At 40.3% G+C, this 24,999-nt stretch overlaps 2 protein-coding genes across 3 annotated transcripts in view; both read left to right on the top strand.

Moving 5' to 3' along the window:
- Positions 1-836: 836 nt before the first annotated feature.
- ppp6c (protein phosphatase 6, catalytic subunit) lies at positions 837-6,563 on the top strand. Its single transcript, XM_061071732.1, has 7 exons — positions 837-943; positions 2,722-2,817; positions 2,951-3,016; positions 3,112-3,253; positions 3,365-3,444; positions 5,067-5,276; positions 5,962-6,563. Exons 1-7 carry the CDS (start codon positions 869-871, stop codon positions 6,208-6,210), a joined length of 918 nt encoding a protein of 305 aa, XP_060927715.1. The 5' UTR covers positions 837-868; the 3' UTR covers positions 6,211-6,563.
- An 861-nt stretch (positions 6,564-7,424) lies between these two features.
- The window catches only part of golga1 (golgin A1), a 29,008-nt gene continuing 11,433 nt past the window's right edge, over positions 7,425-24,999 (top strand). The window contains exons 1-15 of one of the 2 annotated variants that reach the window (XM_061071784.1): positions 7,425-7,583; positions 9,564-9,864; positions 14,492-14,582; positions 16,123-16,197; positions 17,465-17,562; positions 17,642-17,674; positions 20,846-20,974; positions 21,212-21,381; positions 21,643-21,754; positions 21,903-21,986; positions 22,252-22,377; positions 22,516-22,611; positions 23,016-23,111; positions 23,490-23,585; positions 24,501-24,641. In XM_061071784.1, the coding sequence (XP_060927767.1) occupies positions 9,736-9,864; positions 14,492-14,582; positions 16,123-16,197; positions 17,465-17,562; positions 17,642-17,674; positions 20,846-20,974; positions 21,212-21,381; positions 21,643-21,754; positions 21,903-21,986; positions 22,252-22,377; positions 22,516-22,611; positions 23,016-23,111; positions 23,490-23,585; positions 24,501-24,641 (1,476 nt within the window). In that variant the 5' untranslated portion in view covers positions 7,425-7,583; positions 9,564-9,735. The remainder of the gene's footprint in view (positions 7,584-9,563; positions 9,865-14,491; positions 14,583-16,122; positions 16,198-17,464; positions 17,563-17,641; positions 17,675-20,845; positions 20,975-21,211; positions 21,382-21,642; positions 21,755-21,902; positions 21,987-22,251; positions 22,378-22,515; positions 22,612-23,015; positions 23,112-23,489; positions 23,586-24,500; positions 24,642-24,999) is intronic. The other variant, XM_061071785.1, reaches the window with a different exon arrangement.

Raw genomic sequence — 24,999 nt, 5'->3', positions numbered from 1 at the left:
AATCAGTTTTGTTAGTTTCACATCAGCTCCACGGACGGTACGTTGCCTTGATATTTGTATACCACTACATTAGAACGCTCAACGTGTATCGAGGGGTTTTATGCACGTCACGTTGCGTATCTATCAGCGATAGTAACCCTTTTATTTTCCAACCTTTACTTTTCACTACCGGAAGTGTCTCTATGCTTTTATTTCTGACTTGACACCACTTTGGAAATCTGGTGTCGTCTGTCGTGAGTACTTGTTGCCCTCTAGTGGTTACATTGTGTTGCAACATGTATCTGCGTTTTTACCATCCGTTTTCCCAATCATCCAGTTTGATTTACACGGGATTAAACGTTGACGTTACTCAAGATGCAGATATGTTTTCAGTTTGCCGCATAAGTGAAAGCATTTTAAGTTTTGCGATTGGTTATTTTTTTTATAGATCTGATTATTTTCCAATGGGCCAACCTACATCATGTTTTATTCACTGTTAAATTATTTTAGTCTTTAGATACATTGACACTGTGCTGTTCTTATATCTGCCCGAGTGATGTGAAAGGCGATGTGAAAGGCGCCTATAAATAAAATGATTATAATAGTTTTGCCGAAATGCCCATTGGAAGCCGTAGTTAATCAATCAGCAACACGTGAACCTAAGATCCCGTTCTGAAGAACCATGTTGTTTAGAAGTGATGAGAATTGTGGATGGCTGGAGCAGAAGACTGGAGCTGAGATAAACAGTCGCTCCAACACTGTTCTCAGGAAATGAACGGAACAGTGTGTCCATTGGCCGACAGGTGGCAGTGTGAAAGTACAACACATCCATGATAGTTCTCCTCTTGAGTGTTTTCAGGAAGTTGCGCACGACGACCAGCGAGTTACAATGGCGCCTCTAGATCTGGATAAATATGCCGAGATCGCCAAACAGTGTAAATACCTTCCAGAAAATGACCTCAAGGTAAATGTGACTTTATGGAACAATTTTTGACGACGACGTGCGATGACGTTGTGGCCGTGGCGTTAGCTCGCGGCAGTCTGATGTTACAGCAGCGGAATTAGCCAACGTTAGCTTCTGGTAACAGTTGCTTCTGCTAGCTAGCCTGATGATTTCATCTGTGGGTCAGGAAGTGCAAACCGTTAGTTACACACTTCAGCTGCAGCAGTCCAAGACGACTCCGGTCGCCCCGTCTCTTATTACAGAGGCAGGAATCAGGACGATTCATGTTAAATCGACCCGATTCCTGCTGGTGACCTGATGACGCGGACTGTCCTGATGTTAGGTTGACAGCGGATTGTTTATTAGCAGCGCTCCAGGTGAGGGACATACCTGAGGGACCACAGGGCCACAACCCATATTACTCTATAACTATACTCTTTCCCTGTCGTCCATTAACAAAGTCCTATTCAGATCCCGATCAGAAACGTTCCTCTCCGAGGGATGTGGGGATAATGTTCAGCCCATACACGCCGCGATGGTAACTCTGAATAGATCAGTGTGAACCCTTTGGTTAGTGAATACCAAATAGATCATTCGGCCAACATATTCATATGATTATTTTGTCTGTAACATTAAATAATTTACAGTATTATCAGAATAAATTTGGTATATGTATTTAAAATAATAAAAACATGTATTATACATATGTGATTACTAAAACTAAGACCTTTAAATGTGCAAGGGACATTCACCATCGTGTCTTATGTTGAAATATAACAGATACATTACATTACATTACATTTCATTTAGCTGACGCTCTTATCCAAAGCGACTTACAATAAGTGCATTCAACCCTGAGGGTACAAACCAAGAACAACAAGAATCAAGACAGTAAAATTTCTTCGAAATAAAGCAAAACTACAGAGTGCTATAAGTAAGTGCCATTTTAGTGCTACCAAAGTGTTAGTTTTCAAAAGTGGTTAGTGTTTTTTTTTGTTTTTTTTATTCAAGGTACAGTCGGAAGAGGTGTGTTTTTAGTTTTCGGCGAAAGATGTGTAAACTTTCAGATGTCCGGATGTCGAGTGGGAGCTCATTCCACCATTTAGGAGCTAGGACAGCAAGATACCAGTGTACTCCAGTAGAGTCAGCTCCCAGGTTTCAGGCAAGCAGTGAGAGCCAGGATGAACCACTGGCCAGTCAGATAGTTCAACCAGATATAACAATGATCTTGGTTATCTTCATCAGAATTTGCTCTCTGTCTCCTAACGTTGCACAGTGATATATGAAAGTGACTATTCATTTTACAACCTTTTACACATACTATTTATTGTGAGTATTTATGTGTAGACACGTAGAACCTCTTTTGTTCATATGAACCCAGGTCTTTACCACTGACACTCTGAGTGGCATCGTGATTTCCTAGGCCTGACTATAATTTGTCTCATCTACCCAGCATGTGATTGTGATTTGATACAGGGTCTCACTCTGGAGTGAGTCTCACTCTGGAGTGAGTGCAAATCACATCACAGATTCTGACCTAAACCGCAGCTGTATTAAACCCAGAAAAGACGAGTGCCATTCTGTCTTACAGAAACATATTAGTCTTGGTCTGAGTATAGAGATTTAGGGTCTTGTCACCATATTATGTTTTAGTGTGTTTTTCCCTGATCAGAAGAGCATTTGAGGGAAAACACTGAATATTTAAAACTGTTGTGGAAAAATCACATTTCAAAGCATTATATGATGTTACTTAATGATCATCTCTTATGTCTCTATGTGTATTTTCTGTATCTGCACAGCGGTTATGTGACTACGTGTGTGATCTCCTGCTGGAGGAGTCCAACGTTCAGCCTGTCTCTACTCCTGTAACAGTATGTGGGGACATACATGGACAGGTAAAAACCATGTCAAAGAGCAGGAAGCACAAGAGCACCACAAGTGTCATCTTCTTTTCCTTAGCATTGCGAAGCAACATGTATTGATCCAACACAACATATAAAATGTGAATCTAATCTCTTTGCCTCTTAGTTTTATGATCTCTGCGAACTCTTCCGAACTGGCGGCCAAGTTCCAGACACAAATTACATATTCATGGTTTGTATATTTAAATATGTTTCATTCTCAGAAACATTAGATTGACTTAACTGCTGTTTGGTGCAGTATTGGTAACACATGTCTATTATTGGTAGGGAGACTTTGTTGACCGAGGATACTACAGTCTGGAGACATTCACCTACCTGCTGGTGTTGAAAGCCAAATGGCCCGACCGCATCACTCTTCTACGTGGAAACCACGAGAGCAGACAGATCACCCAAGTTTATGGATTTTATGGTGACGTGATTTACGGACGATTATATTCAGTGTTTGGCCGGCTGCAGTTTTCATTATCACTAATGCACACTTTCACTAGAAATAATTAACCCGGGATTTTTTGTCTTACAGATGAGTGCCAGACCAAGTATGGGAATGCAAATGCATGGCGTTACTGCACCAAAGTGTTCGATATGTTAACCGTTGCAGCTGTAAGTATTGAAGTTGTTCTGCACTTACACTTATTTGTTGTTCCTTGTATTGACGTAATGAGATCGATGATCTGACCTGATAATGCTGATGTCCTCCGCAACCGGTCGAGGCAGATCTGGTTCTAGAGCTTTCTCCCCATTTATAAGGGAGTTTTTTCTCTCCACAGTCGCCATATTGCTTGCTCATTGTGGGAACTGTTTGGTTTCTCTATCAACTTAAGATCTTAACCTTATTATTTTATGATTTGGCTCTTAAATTAGACTGAATCTTAAGTTTACTGTGGACTTTTGTGTGAAGCACTTTGTAACCTCGTTTAGATAAGTGCTATACAAATACAGTTATTATTATTCTAAATAACTTCATGCTTTGAAAACCTGGAATGAGGTTGGTGTTTCGGCTTCTGTCATTTGCGGTAAGGTTCCTGCTCCGTTATTAGTATTTGTATATTAACAATTCACTCTTTAGTAATCCCAGCTGCACCACCAGAATCCTTCCAGAACTATACCACCATACTGTGTCAGTCTTAAAAAGATTGCGAGGTAAAATAGACGTTTTCACATTACATGTTCACTACTTCTCAATAACCACTGGTCTGTTTCCCAGATCCATTTGTTTTGATGCAGATTTTATCTTGTCAGTTTTGGGCGGAACCATATGTCATGAAATGTTGGGTAAAGCACATTAGGGATGGGTGGTTCGATCCCAAATGTTTGACACTACCACTCCTCAGTACTCCTTGTGTGGATCGAATCTGGCACCAGTAGAATCAATACAAAGGGGTCTGTTCAGTTTCTCTTTTCTGTATCCGCACTAAGAGGAAAAGAGCCATCTAAATACATAATTTCGTGGAATGAGACTCCCTAACGTGTCTGTTTGGTCTTGATTTATCTTTTAAGCGGTGGTACGTATGTTGTGCATGATATGTACTGATAGATACACAAAAAGGAATAGTCTTTTCTGTTACTGTCATTTAACGTGAATTCTGTCTTGATGTTGTCACTTAATTACTTCCCACCTCTGAAAATAATATACCTCAAACCATAATTAGGAAAATGGCTGAATGTTTTTCATGAATGTACTTCAATTTACAATCGTAAAATCTTTTTTTCTTTTTTTGCCTTTAAAAACTGTCCTTTGTTTTAATAATAAAAAGTATCGGTATCCTTACCGATGCCCTAAATAACTTGGTATGAGATCGTAACCAATCCTTCTGGTAGCACCCAACCATCAAGCACATTTTACTGCATTTATCTTAGCTAACACAGTGGCCGTCTGGTCCCTCACCTGATTTAGCCAGATGTATAAAATTATCCATATTTCTTACCTGTTTGAAGCCACAGTACAAATCATTGTCACTGTGTTGTCATTTAATCAAACATCTCCTGCTAGAAAAAGCCAGTTTTCCATGGCCTGTCATGTTGTCCAAGAGGGCACTATGTTTTCTATTTTACAAACAGTAGCACAACCATCTGAACATGCTTAAACTGAATATATTTGTTCATTTACTTGAGAGGATGGGTTCAGTCTAGAGACCAGCAGGTCACAGTAGCTCTTCTAGCAATCAAATGTATGAAATATTTTGTGATGACCAAGCCCATTAACGTGTGTTATTTTCTGTCAGCTAATGGACGAGCAGATCCTGTGTGTCCACGGAGGCCTCTCCCCAGACATTAAAACCCTAGATCAAATTCGAACCATTGAGCGGAACCAGGAGATTCCCCACAAAGGAGCCTTCTGTGATCTGGTGTGGTCCGACCCTGAAGATGTTGACACCTGGGCTATCAGTCCAAGAGGAGCTGGCTGGCTCTTTGGTGCAAAGGTCACAAATGAGGTATGGGGCTTTTACTATTTTTGACTTCAGCTCAACATAATGTTTCAGCAATTTGCATTGAGTAAGTGGAATTCCTACACATTCACCATCCTTATTCGCAAAAGTAGTAATAAGAGAGAAGTTTTTTAATGTGAAAACATTGACACAATATGAGTGTAAAGGCAGTTTTACATTGACCATAGATTTCAGAGCAGTTACCTTGCAGGTGTTTCAAAACAATAAGAAACTGCTCTAAGCGAGGCACTTCCAAGACAAAGTTTTACTCCGACAACTGTGTGTTATATTTTATTTTTCAGAGGTCACATTTTTTTCCCCTCCTGTCTGCAACAACATTGGTTCAGCCAATCTTGGTAAACTGTGTTTGTCATGCCAATGTTTACATGGCAATGCAAAAACAGTGGTGCATCACCTTACCTTGCCTTGAATAGTTTAGACAAAAATACACTGATAGTAATAGTAAAGAAAAAAGCTTTTATTGCAATGTGAGGAAAGTTCCAGGATTCCATACAGATCAAAAATATTTTTAAATACACAAATGAAAACAGAGATGAACACATGTAATTTGATCCATTCTTTCAAGTCTTCTGATTTGATGTGAATACAGCATTTGTTTACTGATGTCATCTGATGTCTGGATATCATTTTTTCACTTTCTTCTTTCTCTCTATCTTTCCAAAATCTGCAGTTTGTCCACATCAATAACCTTAAGCTGATCTGCCGAGCGCACCAACTTGTCCATGAAGGCTACAAGTTCATGTTTGATGAGAAGCTGGTCACAGTGTGGTCAGCTCCCAACTACTGCTATCGCTGTGGCAACATCGCCTCCATTATGGTCTTTAAAGATGCTAACACGAGAGAGCCGAAGCTCTTCAGAGCAGTGCCCGACTCTGAAAGAGTCATCCCACCCCGAACAACAACACCGTATTTCCTGTAAGCACATTCAAACTTAAACAACGCAGCCATTTGTTCAGTGCACAGCTACTAAACAGAATAGTGACATCAGTTCTTATGAACCCATGTGAATTCAGTGCATTTGGAGCATTAACAGCAAATTTCTTGGTGCCAATTGTTTTCCCCAGTCTGTACATATAGAGCCATTATTCTAAAGCGCAAATCAAATTGAGACTTTACAGTGAGGCAAGATGCTCAGTAGCATCGTTGTGCTGTTGATATGTATGAGAGGAAAGATTAACGTTACACAAAAGTCAAATAACACTTGTAAAATGTTAATATTTACAAATCTCAATTATGCTTTGCAATAAAAAGTTACTCTGCTGAGCAAATGGCTGATGCAGTGTTGTGCACAATGTTTCATTTAAATTTGTTCATGTATTAGAGCTGCATGTAGGCACTGCATAAAATCAAAAACTGTATTGATTCTCACTAGTGTCAGTGAAGTTATACAGTTTGTGTTATCAAGTGATCTTACAACTAAATATGTAAACCTGAGAGTTGATGTATAAAATATTGATTATACCCGTTAGTTAGACGTTTCAGGATTGTTGACTCTGTGGTACCTTAAAGAAAATTGTCTGTAATCTCCAGATTTTGAATCAGCTCTTTTAATTTTTTTTTTTTCTGTGTCATACTGTTTTTAAATAAAGAAATCAAAGAATTGTAAAAAGTCAGGCAGCCGTACCTGGGTGAGTAGGGGAAAGGGCACCACGCTTCATCACAAACTAAATCATAATACTATGTCACATACAACAATATTTTCAAACAGGAGTTTATTGTATTCATTGGATAAATGCAATGGAAAAAAGTATTTTTCATGTTTCAAACAGGTCATGTGACTTTTTGTTCTCTGAGAGCTTTTCTACATTCTGGGTGCTGTTTACATCAACACATCACTACTGACGCACATTAAGGGTAGATACTAAGTTTTCCACATCATACTGACAAGATGCCTATTTTAGAATTAGCATTATTATATGATAGTTGAATATTCTGTCATATTATGAAATGGCAGTGTTAAGTAAAGTAAAATCAAGCTCTGCAGAAAAAGTTAAAAAAATGCAAATAATCAATAACTTTTTCGGGGTTGAGGAGGGTGTTGCTGCTGTTCCTTCTCCGACCAGTGCGCGGCGCATGCACCGCCGTGACGTCAGCAGTCACGTGTGTCGGGGTGATGACGTGTAGCTCAGCAGCAGCAGCAGCAGCAGCTAGCTTGTCAAACCGGACACCGCCACCAGATCCCACCTAGCGTCACCACCGGGGCTCCTTGAGGGTGTTAAGAAGACAAAATGAAGCACACTGTCACTGAGCAGCTGGAGACCTCGCAGGCGGATATTGTTCGGAGTTAATATGGTAAGAGAAAGGCAACTTCAGTGAACGAGCAAGCTAACGACTGCTAATAACAGCCGGTGGTGGTAGCGTTAACGCTCATTGTTGTGGCTAAAAGATTTAGCCGGCTAGCTGTCTGTCAAAACACAGTGTATTTGTATATTTACTAATGGCGCAACCATTCTGGAGTCTTACTTTGCAGCAGTTTGTGACTTCACTTAACACATTAGCAAAACGATCGAGTTAAGAGTTGGGATCTACTGCAGCTCAGCCATAGGAACAAATCCAGTGACAAACTCTGAAGAATTCCTTTTGAAAATCTGGCTTTGCTCTTTCCACTGCAGTCATGTGTGATGAGCTGCATCGCCCTAGCTCTCTGGGAGCATATGGCTGGCTGTCACTCCGGTGCAGTTTGGAGCAAGAGGAGCATCTGCCTCGAGTAACAACATCATCAGCAATAGTTTGATAATTGCGGAACTGTTTTGAGCCCTTAGATACGGGGATCCAGCACTTTGCCAATTCAGGATCGCGTTTGCAATTGGAAAGACCAAATGATAGTCAGAATCAGAATCTGCTTTATTGGCAAAGTGTTGATATCAGAGTACTTAAATATACACAAAATAGACATGCTAAATATGGGTGGGTGAGATGGATGGTTACAGTATGTACATTGTATGCTCTTGTTCTATCTATCTATCTATCTATCTATCTATCTATCTATCTATCTATCTATCTATCTATCTATCTATCTATCTATCTATCTATCTATTTATTTACAGCTCACAGGATTTGTATTGACACATTTGCTAATATTTGTATGTTATGGATATGTCAGAATTGCCTGCCTGTTATCTTGTATGTTCATAATAATAATATATGTGCAATGCATTGCATTACTGTACACATAACTAGAAAAAATTCCTCCTGCTGAGAAATTTGAATGTTTGCCTAGTGCTTGCTGCCGGCTCGAGAGAGACATTTATTAAAAGCTGCATGTTTATAACATGATTCAGGTTGGTGAGATAGAGAGGGAGAGAGACTGTGCCAGAGAGAGAGAGAGTGAAAGAGATCCAAACCCTTGTGAGCCAATCCTAAGCAAAACAACAAACAAAAATAGTAACGAATGCAAAGGCTAAAGATAAATCCAACTTGCTATTGGCTTGTATGACTGTCTATACAGACTGCCATGTAGCCCGCTCAGTAGTCATCATCTACCTTCTAAAAACGTGCTGATGCTTGAATCACAACATCTACGACATCCAAGGAATCTTTCCTGGCTAAACACACTGGAAAAGAGAAAGCTACACTCTAGCAAAGCCCTCAAACAACGTGTGATTATTCAAAAACTACAAGTCCTATCTGTGAAATAAAAAAACTATGAAGATCCCAAGACGAATGAAACTACAGATATATTGTCTAAACATTTGACCATGGGAGCGAAATAGAAAAGTGTGGCTCCTTCCAGAAATTTCCTCTCAAAATTAACGTTAGACCCAATAGGGAAGAGGCAGCTCATGCTGTGGCGCAGTCCTCGAAAATATTGCTTCTTACTCAATAACTATAAGTCCTATCTGTGAAATAAAGACACCGTAAGAATCCCAAGACCTTTCCAAACACACATATTTCTTTTAGAGAGACACACAGAGACAGAGACAGATCCAAACCCTTGGGAGCCAATCCAAGTTTGAATCGCAACATCTTAGACATCGAAATAATCTTTCCTGGCCAAACACACTAGAAAAGAGAAAGCTACACTCTACTCTAGCAAAGCCCTCGAACAACGAGTGCATGTACGACGAAAACTGTGTGAGGAATAGCGGGACGAAATTTCATACGGAAGAAGAATAAAAAGTTGTCAAATAATAAGTACAAAGAATAGTAATATATAGACAATGCATTGCATGCATAAGCACACATAATAATGGCTCAAAAAAGAGCAGGTATTACATCAATGTGACTATTGCAGCTAAGTAACCACTGTTTGTGCCTCTTTTCTTTCTCTAGAAGTAAGAGAATGGAAGAACCAGCACAATCTTTCTTTGATTGGTACTGCACCAGGACGTGGCTTTGTTTCCACCCTCTGAACACGGAGCCTTAAACTCCATGCTTCACGTGAAGTCATTTACTCTACAGACACTGCAAATTGTACCACAAAAGAGATACTGACGGGCTAGACATGTTTGCTAAGTTGAAGAAGAAGATTGCGGAGGAGGCGGCCACAGCGCCTCGGAGTGGTGTCCGTATACCACGCACCACCAGTAAGGAATCCATCACCTCAGTGGGAGCAGACTCGGGCGATGACTTTGTAAGTACTCTGTGAAATCCTTGCCAGTCACAAGCTTAATGCTTTGTATGGTTTGCATGTGCTTCCTTTGATTGTTTGCTTTATTGCTGGTGTACAACAAACTAGGGGTGGGAGATATAGGCACAAAATTATATTGCGATATTTCAAGGAAACAATTTTTATGACGAGAATGAAAAAAAATAATGAACAACATTTTATCTGTGATTGCAACTTTCAGGCAGCAGCATTTATTAGTGTGAACAAAATTAAGGACATTTTCTATCCCTCTTTTCCTTCATGCATCATTTTCACCAGGTGTCTGGTTGACCTGTTAGCAGACAAGACCTGGTGACAGCCTTTTCTTGTTCTAACAGCCTCTGGAATTTTTTTTGTCTTTTGGTGACCAGTTTGTGCTGAGGTATGCCTATTTCCACTTGAGCATCTCGGAGTCCCCACTGCTTCGAGTGTTGAGCAAAGGCAGCCACAATCTTTTTTCCAACTCGCACTGGTGCTCAATCTTGGGGTCCTTCACACTCCTCTGAAGATAAAGAAAGATAGTTAGTCTCTCTCTCTGTCTCTCTCTCTGCCCCCCCCCCCTCTTTCACACACACACACACACACACACACACAATAGTGTGACCAGATGATCTTTTTAGATATTTTAGCAAGTCAGATTGTCATAAAGCTATAGGTGCACAAATATAAGATATTCTTATCACAGATTCCTCCCATGGCTGCACCTTCCATCATCAGGTCTGTGCAATAAACAAATGAAAGCACATCAATACATCAATCACATATTTTACAAAAATGAAAGGGACATTTTTATTAACTTAAGGCAGGAATAATTTCCCATGGAAATATTACCCATAACATTAATTGTTTTGGGACTGCATGCTATTATGAAAAGACATGGGGGTTATAAAAGACAGGGATTATGATTTTTGGATTTGTTCTTGCTTGATTTTTGGAGAAAAGTGACAGACATTTCTCATAAAAATAAATTACAAGTGTAGATTTTTACCAATAGCATTGTACAGACGATGGGCAGAGAATTGACAGTCTGGTCCAGTTATTGAGAGCGATAGCTAAGACGACATTGGCTGGTTTGTTTACTTTTGGGTCGCACATCCACAGCTGTCTCCTGCTCGTGTGCCTTCATAGTCTGGTTGTACCCAACGGTGTGTTTTCGCTTGAAGTGTGGGGATTCTCATTGTTTTTTGCCAGTAAATAGAATAACTTTGTATTTCGGACTGTTCGTTGAAAAGATTACACAATTTAGTCACATCGGGCTTTATGAAACTTCTGGACATTTTGGCCTGTTTTTTGCCATTTTGTAGAGGAAACAATTAACCAATGAATAAAAAAAATAATCGATGGATCAATTGCAAGGGAAAATAGTTTGTTAGTTGCAGCTCTACAAATCAATAACTCTTATTTGCCACTAGATGTGTTTCTAGCCTAACATGTACTTAAATTAAACTGCACTGTATTGAGCATTAAGTATTTGATACCACCCCATAACATATTCTTAGATTACTGTAAATGTAGTGTGTATGTGCTGTGAGGCAGCTCTGTGATATTTAGGCCAGTTGTCTAAATGGTAGAGATTCTGCGGCAGCTCCTGATGATGCTGATGGCCTCGGTCCAGCTGCATTAGTAATCCCATGTGTGGCTCGATAAGAGCCTTTTACTGCCTACCTCCTGTGTAATTGAACCCAAGGGACCAGCTCCTTGTGCAGCATCACTTCCACATTTAAAGGTGTTCAGTATCAAATCTCCTCTCACACAAAAATAAATAGCAGCATGATGAGATGAATAACTTTAACTCATGTTTGAATTCTTGAATGATAATTCAAAAGAAATAAAGCAGCAGGAGTTAAATCCCAACCACTTTATAAAATCTGAAAGCTCTATTTTTTCTTTCTGCATGTTTTGTTTCATTACACAAGGTGAAAATAAACACATCAATGTTTTTTGAAAGCTTCATTAAATATCACAGCATTGTCTGAACAGTACCCTACTAGCAAAAGTATGAGATTTTATTTTGTCTCTGTTCATACATTGATTCCATTCAAACTATTTTCAGTCCAGCTCTAATGATAAATAATTTGAAAAAAGAGTAAGTCAGTCAGTTCGGTCATCCCATTCACCCATTCACACACCCATTCATACAGTGCTATGGGCAGCACTTTTCTCTATGAGGGGCCATTCGGCATGCAGATGGAGTTGACTGGGATCGTGCCACTGACCTTCTGGTTGGAGGACGACCGCACTAACCCTCAGCCACAGCCGCCCCACAGTTGTCACTGTGAATTGGTTCTGAGAAGTCAAAGAAAAATCTGAGATCTGTCTCATTGAGTAGAACCTTGACTGTCATCAGTCAGGACGTTCTAGGTAAAAGGGCATGGTTGTGACTGACATTACAAAAGAATAGTGATGAGATTTTCTCTTTTGTATTAAATGCATGGAGGCTGGATACTGTGTTACTCAGTCTTAAGACCAACCAGTGTAACATGAAGCCCTGTTCAGTCATTTGCACTTGATTTATTTTGTATGGCTGGGGCATACTACTCAGGTCACCCCAAACAGTGTGTACGCCTACATGAGAAAGGAAGAGGAGGTAGAAGAAGGATAAGAGAAGAAAGAGATGGAGTGCATGATGGTGGGCAGTGGGTTAGAGAAATTTTGTTTGTTTGTAAGGTGTTTCGGTGAGGTTGGTTTATATGAAGGTGCTCGTATTGGTTAGTTAAGGTTGGGTAAAGTCAAGTCTTCAAGAGTAATGCACATTTCATTGTTTGTAGATTAAATTCGTATATATGTGTTCTAGGGATGGGGGGAAAAATCGATTCAGTTACAAATCGCGATTCTTGTGAATGACGATTTTAAATTGATAAGTGAATTTGACTGTGTTGTATTTGAAGGAATGATTCAACATTTTTCAATGGTGCAGTATTTACAAAAAAAAAATTACCAAAAGAAATCCCAGGAAATCGTAATATTGAATCGCAATACTTACAGAATCGCAATACCCACAGAAATCGCAATACATATCGTATCGCCACCTAAGTATCGTGATAGTATCGTATCGGGAGGTCCCTGCCGATTCCCGTCCCTAATGTGTTCAATGGAGCTAAGAGGGACAGTGCAATACTTCACAGGGGAAGCCAGACTCCTGAGGCTGTAGTGGCATCTCGGTTGCACTTGGATAAATTATTTAGTGAAGCTCCTGAGTAATAATACTGTCATCTGATACAGTGGCCTCAGAAAGTATTCTGCACAGTTCATTGTGTTGTTAAATTACCAATTTGCTCATTATTCTACCCCTCAAAAATCCATAAAGTTGTTTTTCTTTCAAATGTAATGTCAAAAAGGGAAAGCCTTCATTTACCAAAATATTGAATGCTGCTGTGCAGTTTTATCTGAATTGAAATCTACAGCACAAGAAAATGTGCAAAACGTAAAAGAGTCTTAAAAGGTAAAGGTAAAACATATAAATAGGAGAGGGACAGCATATTGCACCATATTACATTACCTTGACAATGCCAAAACATGTGGATTAATTTGGCAAATTAAGTACTTTTATTATACATTCTTTACGTTCTTCATGGCAATGACACCTGAGGGACCAGCTGCCTGATATCACCATGTTCCAGGCTCCTGCTTTACAGAGTGTTCAAGATTTACTTTACTCCACTTGAGTAAATGGCATCATCTGCAAAAATGTAAAAATAATAGGGCATGCAAATTGCTTATTCTTGCTGTGAATCAGCACAGAGCTATGTGTTTATATGAAAACTTGTTATGGATTATTGATTATTATTGACAATAATAATAATACATTGTATTTATATAGTGTGTTTAATGAGGCTCAAATAACTAGGATATACATTAAGAGCAGTTCTGAAGAAGTGGATTTTGAGTTGTATTTTGAAGGTGGCAGGTTGATAGAGTCTCCTGATAAGTTTGGCTCGAGAGTTCCAGAGGGAGGGGGCAGCTATGGAAACGCTCAGTTGCCCCAGGTCCGGTGCTTGGTACTGTTTGGAGGTCAGAGTAAGTTGGCCTCAGAGGAGCGGAGGGAGTGTGGTGGTGGTCAGTGAGGTAGGAGGATGAAGAAGATCTAATGTGTTACAGGAAGCCTGTGAAATTCCTGAAAGACAGGTGTATGGTTGGAAGGGAGATATATTTTTGAGATGAAAAAAGGCAGTTCTCGTGATTTGGTTGACATGATGTTCAAAGGAGAGGTTAGTGTCGCAAACAACTCCAAGGTTGTGAATGTGTAGGGTGGGAGACAGAGTGGATTTGTCAATGTATGTCAATTGTAATGTCAAAATTGGGATTGGTAGTTACTTCCATGCTTGTTTGGTTTGTTTACTATTGTCACAACACTGTGAATTGTGGGTAATTCCTTTTGGCAAAGTCTGCAGAAATGCTGACGAATTGTGCATAATGCCCCTCAAAAAGTCAGCAAGAGAGCGATTGTGCATTTGATAATTTCCCAGTGGGACAGCCCTCAAAGCCTTCACATAGGAGCATGCTGCAAGTCTTAGAGTTCTTGAGGGTGGATATTAAGAATGGGCCGTACCTTATATAACCAGTATCAATAGAATAACAAGTGATGCCTAATGCTGTGTGTGTGTGTCTTCAGGCATCTGATGGCAGCAGCTCCAGGGACGACCTGCCAACTCAGCTCCTCAGAAGGAACTATCAAATCCGGAAGCTGGAGGCCAAGCTATCAGGTAGGACAGTGTAAGCAGCTGGAGGAATGAGCTTGCAGCTTTCAGGAGAAAATTTGAATCCATGTGTTGTTTTTGTTTGAAAACAACATTTTCAAACTAACAACAATCTTCTGTGTGGTTTTTTTTTTTTATCAGTTTTAATCCCTGTCCATACTAACACACATCATGTGACCACACACTTACAGTGAGCATGTATAAACAGGAATGAAAGTGTGTCCTGCTGGACAGGGGAATTGTCGCAGATTGGTTGATATATAGCTCATCTCCCATGCATGAAGCAATTGTATCTTTGTAAACTGCAGGATTTAACTTCACACAGCTTTTAGTAAAGACAACAGGCTCAATTGATTCTACACTGGTACCCGAGGATATTCCCTTTTAAAGCAATTCCAACAGCCCAGTTGTAATGTCCCATTAAAAAATTTAAACTTTTATTGTGTCGAGGAGTGTCTGACAATCACAGATCTTAAATGTGAAAGTTCTTTATTTGTAGTTAATTATCACGTTTTTCAGTTTTTGAGAGGAGAAAGCAACTGTGGTTATTTGGCCCCCTGGTCATCATGCACATTCATATGAAATTCAGTTTAATTTCATAAATAAAGAATACAGCCTGTAGTGTGCAATGGTAAACAACACACACACAATAAAACCACGGCCTGTGTCTTTTCTTCTCTGCAAATGCATATAATGAGAAAAATGACCAGCTAATCATGCAGTCAAACCTTACACATTATGTGTCGTACCTTCAAATACTAATACTCTGCATGTTCTTAAATGCAGCACGGGTGTTAGCAATGGTTGTTATCATCTTCCTTGTTAACGGCTATTATTATTTATGTCTCATAATGATGTGATCATGTACTGCTGTTTGTACTCTTAGTGTATGTTCAATGGGACAAAGTTATATTATATTAGTTCCATAATTTCTTGTTTTTGTGTCTGTCTCTCCCATTCTCAGAAAACACGTATCTGGCCGTAACTCTTATCATAAAGTTCACACAAATGACCAATAAAATGAATAAATTAAGACATTTTTTATCCAAAAAGGTCAAAGGTCAGCATTACAATGTTTAGCAAAAAAACGTTGGCCGCCAGAGACAATTACAGAGGGGGAGATTTTGACCATATTTCCTGCCACTTGATTGGTTGGTTAAGGCTTTCAACTGTGAGGCAGGAATTCTAGTTGTCCCCTAGTTACTCTTTCCTGTGGAAGGCTTATGTGACTTGTGTGCACAGTAAAAATGGTTAAAGGTCGCACAATGTCATGCAACCTTTTAACTAATGTGGGTTTCTTAGAAAAGACAATCGTTATTGTTTTACCTTCCATTATTTCTCAATCATGTTTTCCCTTTTGTTTTCCCCCCTCTCCTTTTGTTCACTCTCTGTCTTTACTGTCATTTCCTCCTCCTCCTCCTTCTTGTTTGTGTTTTGTTTGTGTTGTCATCTGTTGACGTGTGTGTGTGCGTGCATGTCTGTATGTCTGTGTGTGTGTGTGTGTGCTGTTAATATCCCATCCTTTCACCTAACTTCCCAACACTAGACTACGCTGAGCAGCTACGAATTATGCAGACGACCAAGGACAAGCTTGAATTTGCATTAGAAAACCATCAGGATTGTACGTACCTCTTCTCTCCTCCTAGCTTCCTTTCTCTCATCTGTCTGTCAGCTGTAACGAGCATCACCTTGTGCATCATCGCTTCCTCCTGCAAAGACAGAGTTGTCTTCTAGATACTAATATCATGGGCTTTAGAGGTTTGCTTTTGGAGCACTGGATGCTTTTTTCCTTTTTGATCAAAACATCCACACTCAGAACTTTTACACTTTATTGAGCACATTGATTTCAGAGTTATTTATGCACTGTCACTTTGTTGGTGTAGTCAGGTTCCTTCCACTTGCTGCACACTTCTACTTTAGCTTACAGTTGCCTACGTTTCCATTGATGTGTGATAACTCCTAGAGATGTGTATAACAACCACACCTGTTATTTAAATGTTAACATGTCTTGTTGCTGTCTTTGTTCTGCTCTGTTGAGCATGGTGCTAGTGGAGAAACTGGTATTTCAGCATCTTAATGATGTAGTTTTCCTGACATATTTTTATGTTTTTGTGACATCCCTTGGATTGTCGATGTTGGGCTTAACTGTTGGTCTTGAGGATGACCCCTAATGTTTTTGGGGACTCCCTGACCTTGTCCCTGGTCTAAAATCTAGATCTTTGCATGAGAAATATCGTATTCGAAACCTCATGTCAACTGTTCACATCAGTTTTTTTTTATGCAGATGTCTCCTCTACCTTTCCAGCCAATGTCTACAGGATGACCAGATTGTCTCTTCACAACTCTTTACACACTACATTATCTTAATACATTGAACCAGCATCTTTGAATACTGGAAATCAATTTGAATCTATAAAATGGGACGACATCATATTTGATGATGCATTTAATTTTTTTGTTGCAGCTAGATGGTTGAAATCTGTTGAGCCAGAAGATTAATGAGGTGTTATACTGTTTTCCATCCCAACATTTTTGTTCATAGTAAAAAGCCATGGAGGAAAGTATTAATGCTGTGATAGTAACAATTGTGAGTAGTAATGAACATTGCACTTGTAGGTGGCCTTGTTAGTTTCACTTCTCCAGGGCGGATTGTTTGTCTGAAATATATATCGTGATTCAAGCTTCAATAACCTGCATTCTAGTGTTTGCCATGCATTGCTTGTCTTTGCTTCAGAGATAATCGCACATAGTGGTAATCTGACTCACAACTACTAACGGTTTCATTGTCTGTGATTTCTGTTGTCTTTGTTTGCATATAAACCTTTCTCTATGATTCCCATATTCCTTTGTTTCCCTTTCTGGTTCTCTCTTACACTTTTATGACTCAGCATCCATAAAGAAACTTCAGGACCAGAATGAGTCTCACCAGACCAACAGAGCCAAAATGGCAGAAGGGATGGCTTTAGCTCTGGAAAAGAAGGATCAGGTAAACCACTCTGTCCACCGGCCAGGGCAGTGCTGATTATTGGCTTGTGCATTTATATCATACTGTCCTTCACCTGCAGGAATGGATGGAGAAGATGGCCAGTGTGGAAAAGGTAAGTGTTTCTTTGGTGACTCACAGTATTGTGCTATTTTTTGTGATATCTACTGAAGGCTGGTGCAGACCTAAAAAGATTGACCCTATGAAATGGAGTGTGGTCGTTGTTGTTTATGATGTGAAAACAAAGCAGACTAAGCATGTGTGTGGTTTGAATGAGATATGTGATTTTTAAAACTAGGTACACCCCCAGATAAGTAGATCGGATCTGGCTGTATATCGGACAACGCGCGCATGTAACTCTGGAAGCTAGACAACAACTGGAGATGACGTCTTTGCGCATGCTTGAGATCCTGCCCCCCCCCCCTCCCTCCCTCCCTGGCCGTGACCCGTTCGCATTCGCAGTACTCCTAGAGTAAACATGCACAACATCATGTAGAGGGACGTAGCTTCACCTTGCTCTCCGTTCGTCATCTTTCTCGCATGCTGAGTTGAAGGCTGTTGTTGTTTTTTGTTGGTAGTCACCACTAGCTGTAATGAAAACAGCGCCACCTATCGTAGCGGGGTATGAAATGCTTTCGGACAAGAGTCGGATTTCTCAGTGCCATGTACCCTGAGATAGAGCAGTTAACCCCCCATGGATAGAGAAACCGGGCTTCAGACGAAGTCGGGTTTATGCCATCATGTAAACGTAGTGAGTGACATACCACTATTAAGAATGGGTCTGGTTCGGTTTTAATTTCCCATTCATTTGATTGGGAGGAAAACAAATATTTGCAAACAGAAAAAAGGCCAAGGTACTGGACAGTGAATAATTATCTTGAAAGTGAAGAAACCTCACTTCGGGTTGTAGCCAACATGATATTCGTGGTTTTGGTTAACATTTCCATGGTAACAGCAAGCTCCACCAATCATCACAGGGAGTATTACCCTACTAGCTCCCCCAAACGGCCATGCCAGCCACCAACTAATCAATATATACAGCAAATTCTGCCACTCTCCAACACACCAGGCACTTATTAAAACCTTGGTTGTTGCTACTATAGGCCAAACAAAACACGTACAACTTTGAATATTTTAGCACTCCCAGGGATAATGGCCGGAGAGGTGGCCTAGCTGTTGTTTTTAAAAAAAATGCTTCACTTGCTACCCCATTACCACAGAGACATTTTCTAGTTTTTAGACTATGTTCAGAATTTGCAGCACTGCTCCAGTCCTTGCTCTGGTAATTTATTGCACTCCTAAACCAAATGTAAATTTTGCCCCCCGTTCCTCTGAACTTTTATCTTTCATTGTTTTAAACTATGATAAAACTATCATTGTTGGTGATTTTAATATCCACATTGATGACCCAACCAATGAATTTGGCAAGACATTTTGAAACATTACAGAGTCTTTTAATCTAGTTCAACATGTGACTGGTCCAACTCATAACCGCGGCCACACATAAGATCTCTTATCCTTGGTCTGAGCATCAATTCCTTGACCTCAGAGGAGGTATTTGTCTCTGACCCTCTCTGCGTTAAGTTTTTAGTTTCACTTCCTCTTTTCATCGACACTGTGTGTCATGTGCGCCGGTCCTCAGGCTCTCTCGACATCCTACCCACATCACTCCTAAAAGAAGTAATGAATACTATTGGCCCTAGCCTTCTTAAAATAATTAATTGCTGCCTTTCCTCTGGCCAAGTCCCCGATTATTTTAAGAAAGATACCATTCAACCTTTATTGAAAAAGCCAAATCTTGATGAATTACTCCCACAAAATTAAAGGCCCATTTCAAAACCCCCTTACATATCCAAATTACTTCAATAGGTGGTTCTGACTCAACTGCTAGACGTGTGTTAGAATAATAAAACTTTCGACAAATTCCAGTCAGGATTCCGTTAACGACACAGTACGGTGACCACTCTCCTTAAAATGATTAACGATTTACTAATGTCTCCCGATCCTGGTGAATCCACGGAATTACAGCTCCTTGACCTCAGTGCGGCATTTGACAATATTGATCTTAACATTTTGATTACTCGACTAACGCAATGTGTTGGCATATCTAGCAATGCCCTTAGTTGGTTCAACTCATATCCCTCAGATAGACAAATATCCGTTTCTAGCGGAAAAATAACACGTCATCCTTGGCTCCAATGTTGTCTAGAGTGCCACAAGGTTCCATTCTTGGTCCCATCCTATTCTCACTCTACATGCTCCCATTAGGAAACGTCCTCAGACATTTGAATGGGATATCATACCATTCATAATCCGATGACACACAAATACTGTATACTTGTCCTTCAATCCAGACAAAGTCATCCACATGAGTGACCTAACAGAGTGCCTATCCGCCATTATGGAATGGATGTCACTTAACCTCAGTTAAATTACAATAAACTTTCACCTACGAAACATCTCTTAAATCGAATCGGTTCTATCTCTCCCGGATTTAGAAAAACGAATCCATGCCTTTGTTTTCTCCTGCCTATATTATTGCAACGCCCTGTATACCAATCCGTAGTAACTCGTTTGCAGCTTGCTCAAAACATTGCTGCTCGTATTTAACAAAAAAAACCGGTAGGGCTCATATCGCGCCAATTCTTGCGTATTTTCACTGGTTACCAATTAAATTCAGGACTGATTTTAAGATTCTTTTAATATCTTTGAAAGCTCAACATGGGCTGGCCCCCCCATACATTTTGCAGCTCTTGACTCGGTTGTAACCTGAGATCAGCCAGCCAGCCAACAGGCACAACAGCCTGTGCCTGTTGGCTGGCTGGTCAAGGCTGGCTACTCAAGGTGACCGGGCTTTCTCAGTCTGGCCTCCGAGGCTCTGGAACTCCCTACCTGGTGAGATAAGGCTCACCAACTCATTACAGATCTTTAAATCATGCAAAAACTTATTTTTTACAGGAAAGCATTTCCAACGTGCGACTTGTAATTATTTTCATTACAATAATCAGTCTTTTAGAGTTAAAGTTTGATGTTCCTGCTTTCCTTCTCTCCCATCCCCCCATCCGTCTCTTTTCTACTCCCTCAATGCCCCCTGCCTCCACTCTTGCCCATTTTCTCTGCTCGCACCAACCGGTCGAGGCAGATTGCCGCCCACACTGAGTCTGGTTCTGCCAGAGGTTTCTCCCTGTTAACCTTAACATAACCCTAGCTGTTGATTCTTTTAACGTGCACGTCCTGAAAATGGACAATGCACATGTATATCGCAATAACTGTTGTGCTTGTTTAGGAGAAGATGGCCCTTTCAGCCCAACTAGAAGAAATGATGGCGCAAAGCTTAACACTCTTCCAGAAAAGGGATGACCTGGATGAACTGGAGGGCTTTCAGCAGCAGGAACTCGCTAAGGTTAAACACATGGTGTGTACATGTGGAGAGATTTAGTTAGACTAAAAACAGTGATTCTGTATGCCACTTTTTTTTTTTTTTTATTAACTGAATTGAAAATTGGAGATGAGTTGGAAAGACTTGTAGGAAAGTCTTTTTGGCACTGTTAGCATTTGAAAGCACTGTTTGTTGTTGTGACCAGTGGTCTAAGCAGCACTTGTGTATGATATGTTGTTCATTTATGATTTATTTCCCATTTATGTTTATCAGTTGCTACGGAAGGAGGAGCAGCTGAGCCAGCAGGAGCGAGAGCTCCAAAAGAAAGAGGCAGAAGTTCAGTCAACAAAGCGAGAGCTGTCTGAGGCTCGAGGGAATCTCCAGCATCTGGAACAACAGCATAAAGAGAGCTGCACACTCAAATCTGAGCTTGAAATAGAGCGGTAAGTGGACTAAAGCAAAATAGGTAGGTTTATGGAATTATACCCTTATGATGAGCTTCTGTGGGGAGGAGAAATCCTAGTAGAATTGCATGTTTTTTCATATGACTTTTACAATATAGAACCAATTGTGACTAAGCTTTCCAAGTTAACTAAGAATTATTTTAAAAGTATAAATAGGGCAAATGCTTGTATAATCAAAGGTTATAGCCTGTTTTTTTTGTGAAGGAGTACCATTGAGTCTTTCTCAAATGATTTGTGTAGAGAGGAACTGCTACTGCTTCGAGAGGAGGCTGAAAAGAAGATCTGTGAGCTGGAGGGACAATGCCAGGAGCTGCAGTCAGTCATCCAGCAGGTCTCTGAAGACTTCCAGAAGGTCAGCTTCAACAAATAATCACGCTACATTACACAACTTTTCTTTTCAAACATTTTCTAAAATAATTAAGAAAGAACACTATTTATTCATTGATCATTTGTCGAGGCACTTTTTTGGTCATGCAAGTGTGCGCAATTCTATTTTTCAGTCACAGAGTATGGTGTCAGCTTTAGAGAAGTCCCTCCATGATTTGCAGACTGACCAGGATGCCCTGAAGCTGCAACAGCAAAAGGTGAGAAGATACACATCAGTGCAAGTTATTTATTATTAGCCTAATTCAGTATGGAAAATTTATAAATGGCAGTAAAATACCCAAACATAGGCCACATTACAGGAATATAAGACAATGTAACTGATTGTTTTGAGAACAGTATCAGGAATCAGCCTTGTGTTAAAGATGAAACAAATCCTGGTTTAAAACGGAGATTTAAACATTCTTTTTTTATTTATAAATGAGGAAACACGGATTATGTACTTTCTTCTCTTTGTACCATCAGGCTGCTGTAACGGAGGAGGACAAGGAGCGCTTGTTGTTGGACCTTCAGAAGAAAGTAACTTCACTGGAGAGACGACTACATGGGAACCTGAGTCAGGATGAGCATCTTCAGGAGCTTCTCAAGGAGGTGAAAAACATCTAGACCAGGGCTGACTTTAGTCTAATGGAAGGAAGGATGGAAGGAAGGATGGATGGTTTGATGAATGGATGGTTAAAAACACAGAAGCTGAGCAACTATTTATCAGTGCTGCTGTTGGCTTTTCAGAAGTCCAGTCTGGAGCAAACTCTGGAAGGGACCAGAGCAGAGCTGCTGGCTGTTCGGACTAACCATGCTGATACTGTCAGCTCTCTGGAGGCCCAGGTAAATCAGTGCAATTGCTCTTGTCGATACCATTATCTTAGGTCACGTCCTTGTGTCTATTATCATACTGTGTGTCACCCAATCTGCAAACCCTGTGAATATGAGTAGATGTCATTTCTGTTAATGAAGTAGAGTGACCATCATTTTACACAGAGAGAGAATATTGTTCTGAAATGATATGATGTAATGCCCACTTTACCCCCACTTTGATCTTATTCACAATTTCAATAAATTAATAAATATGAAATAGTATACTTTGCTACAGGTTAACAAAACAGGTGCACAAAACAGGTACACGTTTTTTTCAAATCCCATCCTGATATGTAGTATATAACTTCCAATCCAGTTTCAGACCCAAAAGTTGACTGTATATGTATGTTGACGTAGGTGTATCTTGTCTGAAGGTATCCAGAATGAGCTGCAGCATTACTGAGCTGCAGACCCTTCTCCGACACAAAGAGGACTCCTCAAGGGCCTACAGAGAGAGAACAGACACACAAGTAAGCAATTAGAGACAAGTCAGAGGAAAAACATAAAGTAATGATGTCTCTCATTTGGATGGTTGATGTGTTACTCGAGGATTCAAAGCTGAGAGTAGAGGATCCTGTTTGTTCTTCAGGTGTTTTTTTTTCATAATTATGTTTTGTCCAACATAAGCTGCTTTCAGAATGAACTCATGAGATCCTCCAGACTTTCTGCGGACTCTCTCCGGCTGGCGTCCTAGTATAAAGTCTGCAGAAAGTCCAGAGGAGATCCTGAAAAAGTGATAAAAACAAGAAGAAAAAGAATATCTCCTTCTGCGTTTGTGACTATTCACTGACAGTCGTGTCATGATGTGGAAGTACACTGTCAGTCCTTGAACTATTTTTGTGTTTCAGGTTGCTAACCTGGAGCAGCAGATCATAGAGAACAGTGAGAGACTTAAGAGTGCAGAGCACCAGATCACAGAGAAGCAGCAACACATGGATAAACTGGTGAGGACCATGATATTAATGAGGCACATTCATTATGAAGGAGCACTATCTAAAGGCCAGCGCATGCTTCTGCAACGGCGTCTGTGGCTTTTCACGCAGCTGTGTCGACGGACTCGTTTTAATTCATGGTTCCCCAAGGGTTGCGCTTAATGCAGAGTAATTCACCGCCAGACCACTAGGCCTTTTTCTGGCGGACAAATCCGCCGGTCAGTGACGGGTTATACTAGTGGTCATAGTTTCGGATCTCTTCTGCCAAACGCTCTTCTATTTGGTCCATATTCGTTCTTCTAAATCTTCCGTGGTTTCCGCCGGTATTATCGGGCATGAAACCGGAAATGCGACTCCTGAAAGGATGTAGTTAGCAGACCAATCACAGCCTTGAGGGCTTCATGAAGCTTGCGGAGCTTTGCCGTCTAGTTAGAAAAATTGGGTGACGCACGTAAGCACGTAAGAAGGGATACGTAAGTACGTAAGGGGCCTGGAAGGGCTCTTGCGCTTGCGGTCCCCTGAAAACACAGAAGCATGCGCCGGCCTTTAGTACTTATCCAAGGATATAAAGAGTTTGACCAATCACATAGTGAGCCAGCTGGCCAATCAGAGCTGACTGGGCTTTAGCGGGAGGGGCTGCCTTAAAGGCATAGTCTCTGAAAATTCCCTCATCATCAACTCACCACTATGCTGATGGAGGGGTGGGTGAAGTGATTTAGTCCAAAAAACATTCTGGAGTCTCAGGGGTAAACAGTGTTTAGCCCAGGCAACCACAAACTGCTCATGTGGTGTCAACTAAGTGTCCACAAGCCCCGAAAATCACGTTTGACTCGAAACAAGGTCATTTACACCATGCGTTTAGCCATTTTTAATTTAGCTACAATTTCATTAACATTATTCATTTAATTTATTTGATGTTTTCTTCAGGAAGGAGTGTGGAGTGCAGAGAAAGCTTTTCTGGATCAGCAGGTGTGTTTGTTACAGCAGCAGAGTAAGGAGAAGGTCGGCCGACTGGAAGAAAGCATCACCTCTTTAGAGAGCGATAAGCAGACGCTCCAGGACAGGGTGGTATGTTCTGCTTGTGTTCTCAACTTCTCATTTATGGGGCCATTTGTGCTTGCCCCCCCCCACTCTCTCTCTTTCCCCCCTTTCACAAGCTTCCTATTGTCCTATCCTTCAAAGGCAATGAAAGCCCAAAATATAAAAAAACTATTATTTATAAGCTATAACAGTGAGGGCTCATCCTGGTAAAACCATGTTAATTCAGCTAAAAAGATTGCTTAATTTTGTCACATTTTTTGGGATCTATTGGCCAAATTGTAATATTGTGGTTTTATTAGGGCTGTCAAACTATAACAATTTGTAATCCAATTAATTACAGGGTAGCTTTGATTTATCACGATTAATCACAATAAATCAAAGATAA

Source organism: Limanda limanda, chromosome 5 (assembly GCF_963576545.1).
Source record: "Limanda limanda chromosome 5, fLimLim1.1, whole genome shotgun sequence".
NCBI classification, from domain to species: Eukaryota; Metazoa; Chordata; class Actinopteri; order Pleuronectiformes; family Pleuronectidae; genus Limanda; species Limanda limanda.
Note: the sequence above shows the minus strand (reverse complement) of the source record. Positions and strands in the feature narration are given on the sequence as shown.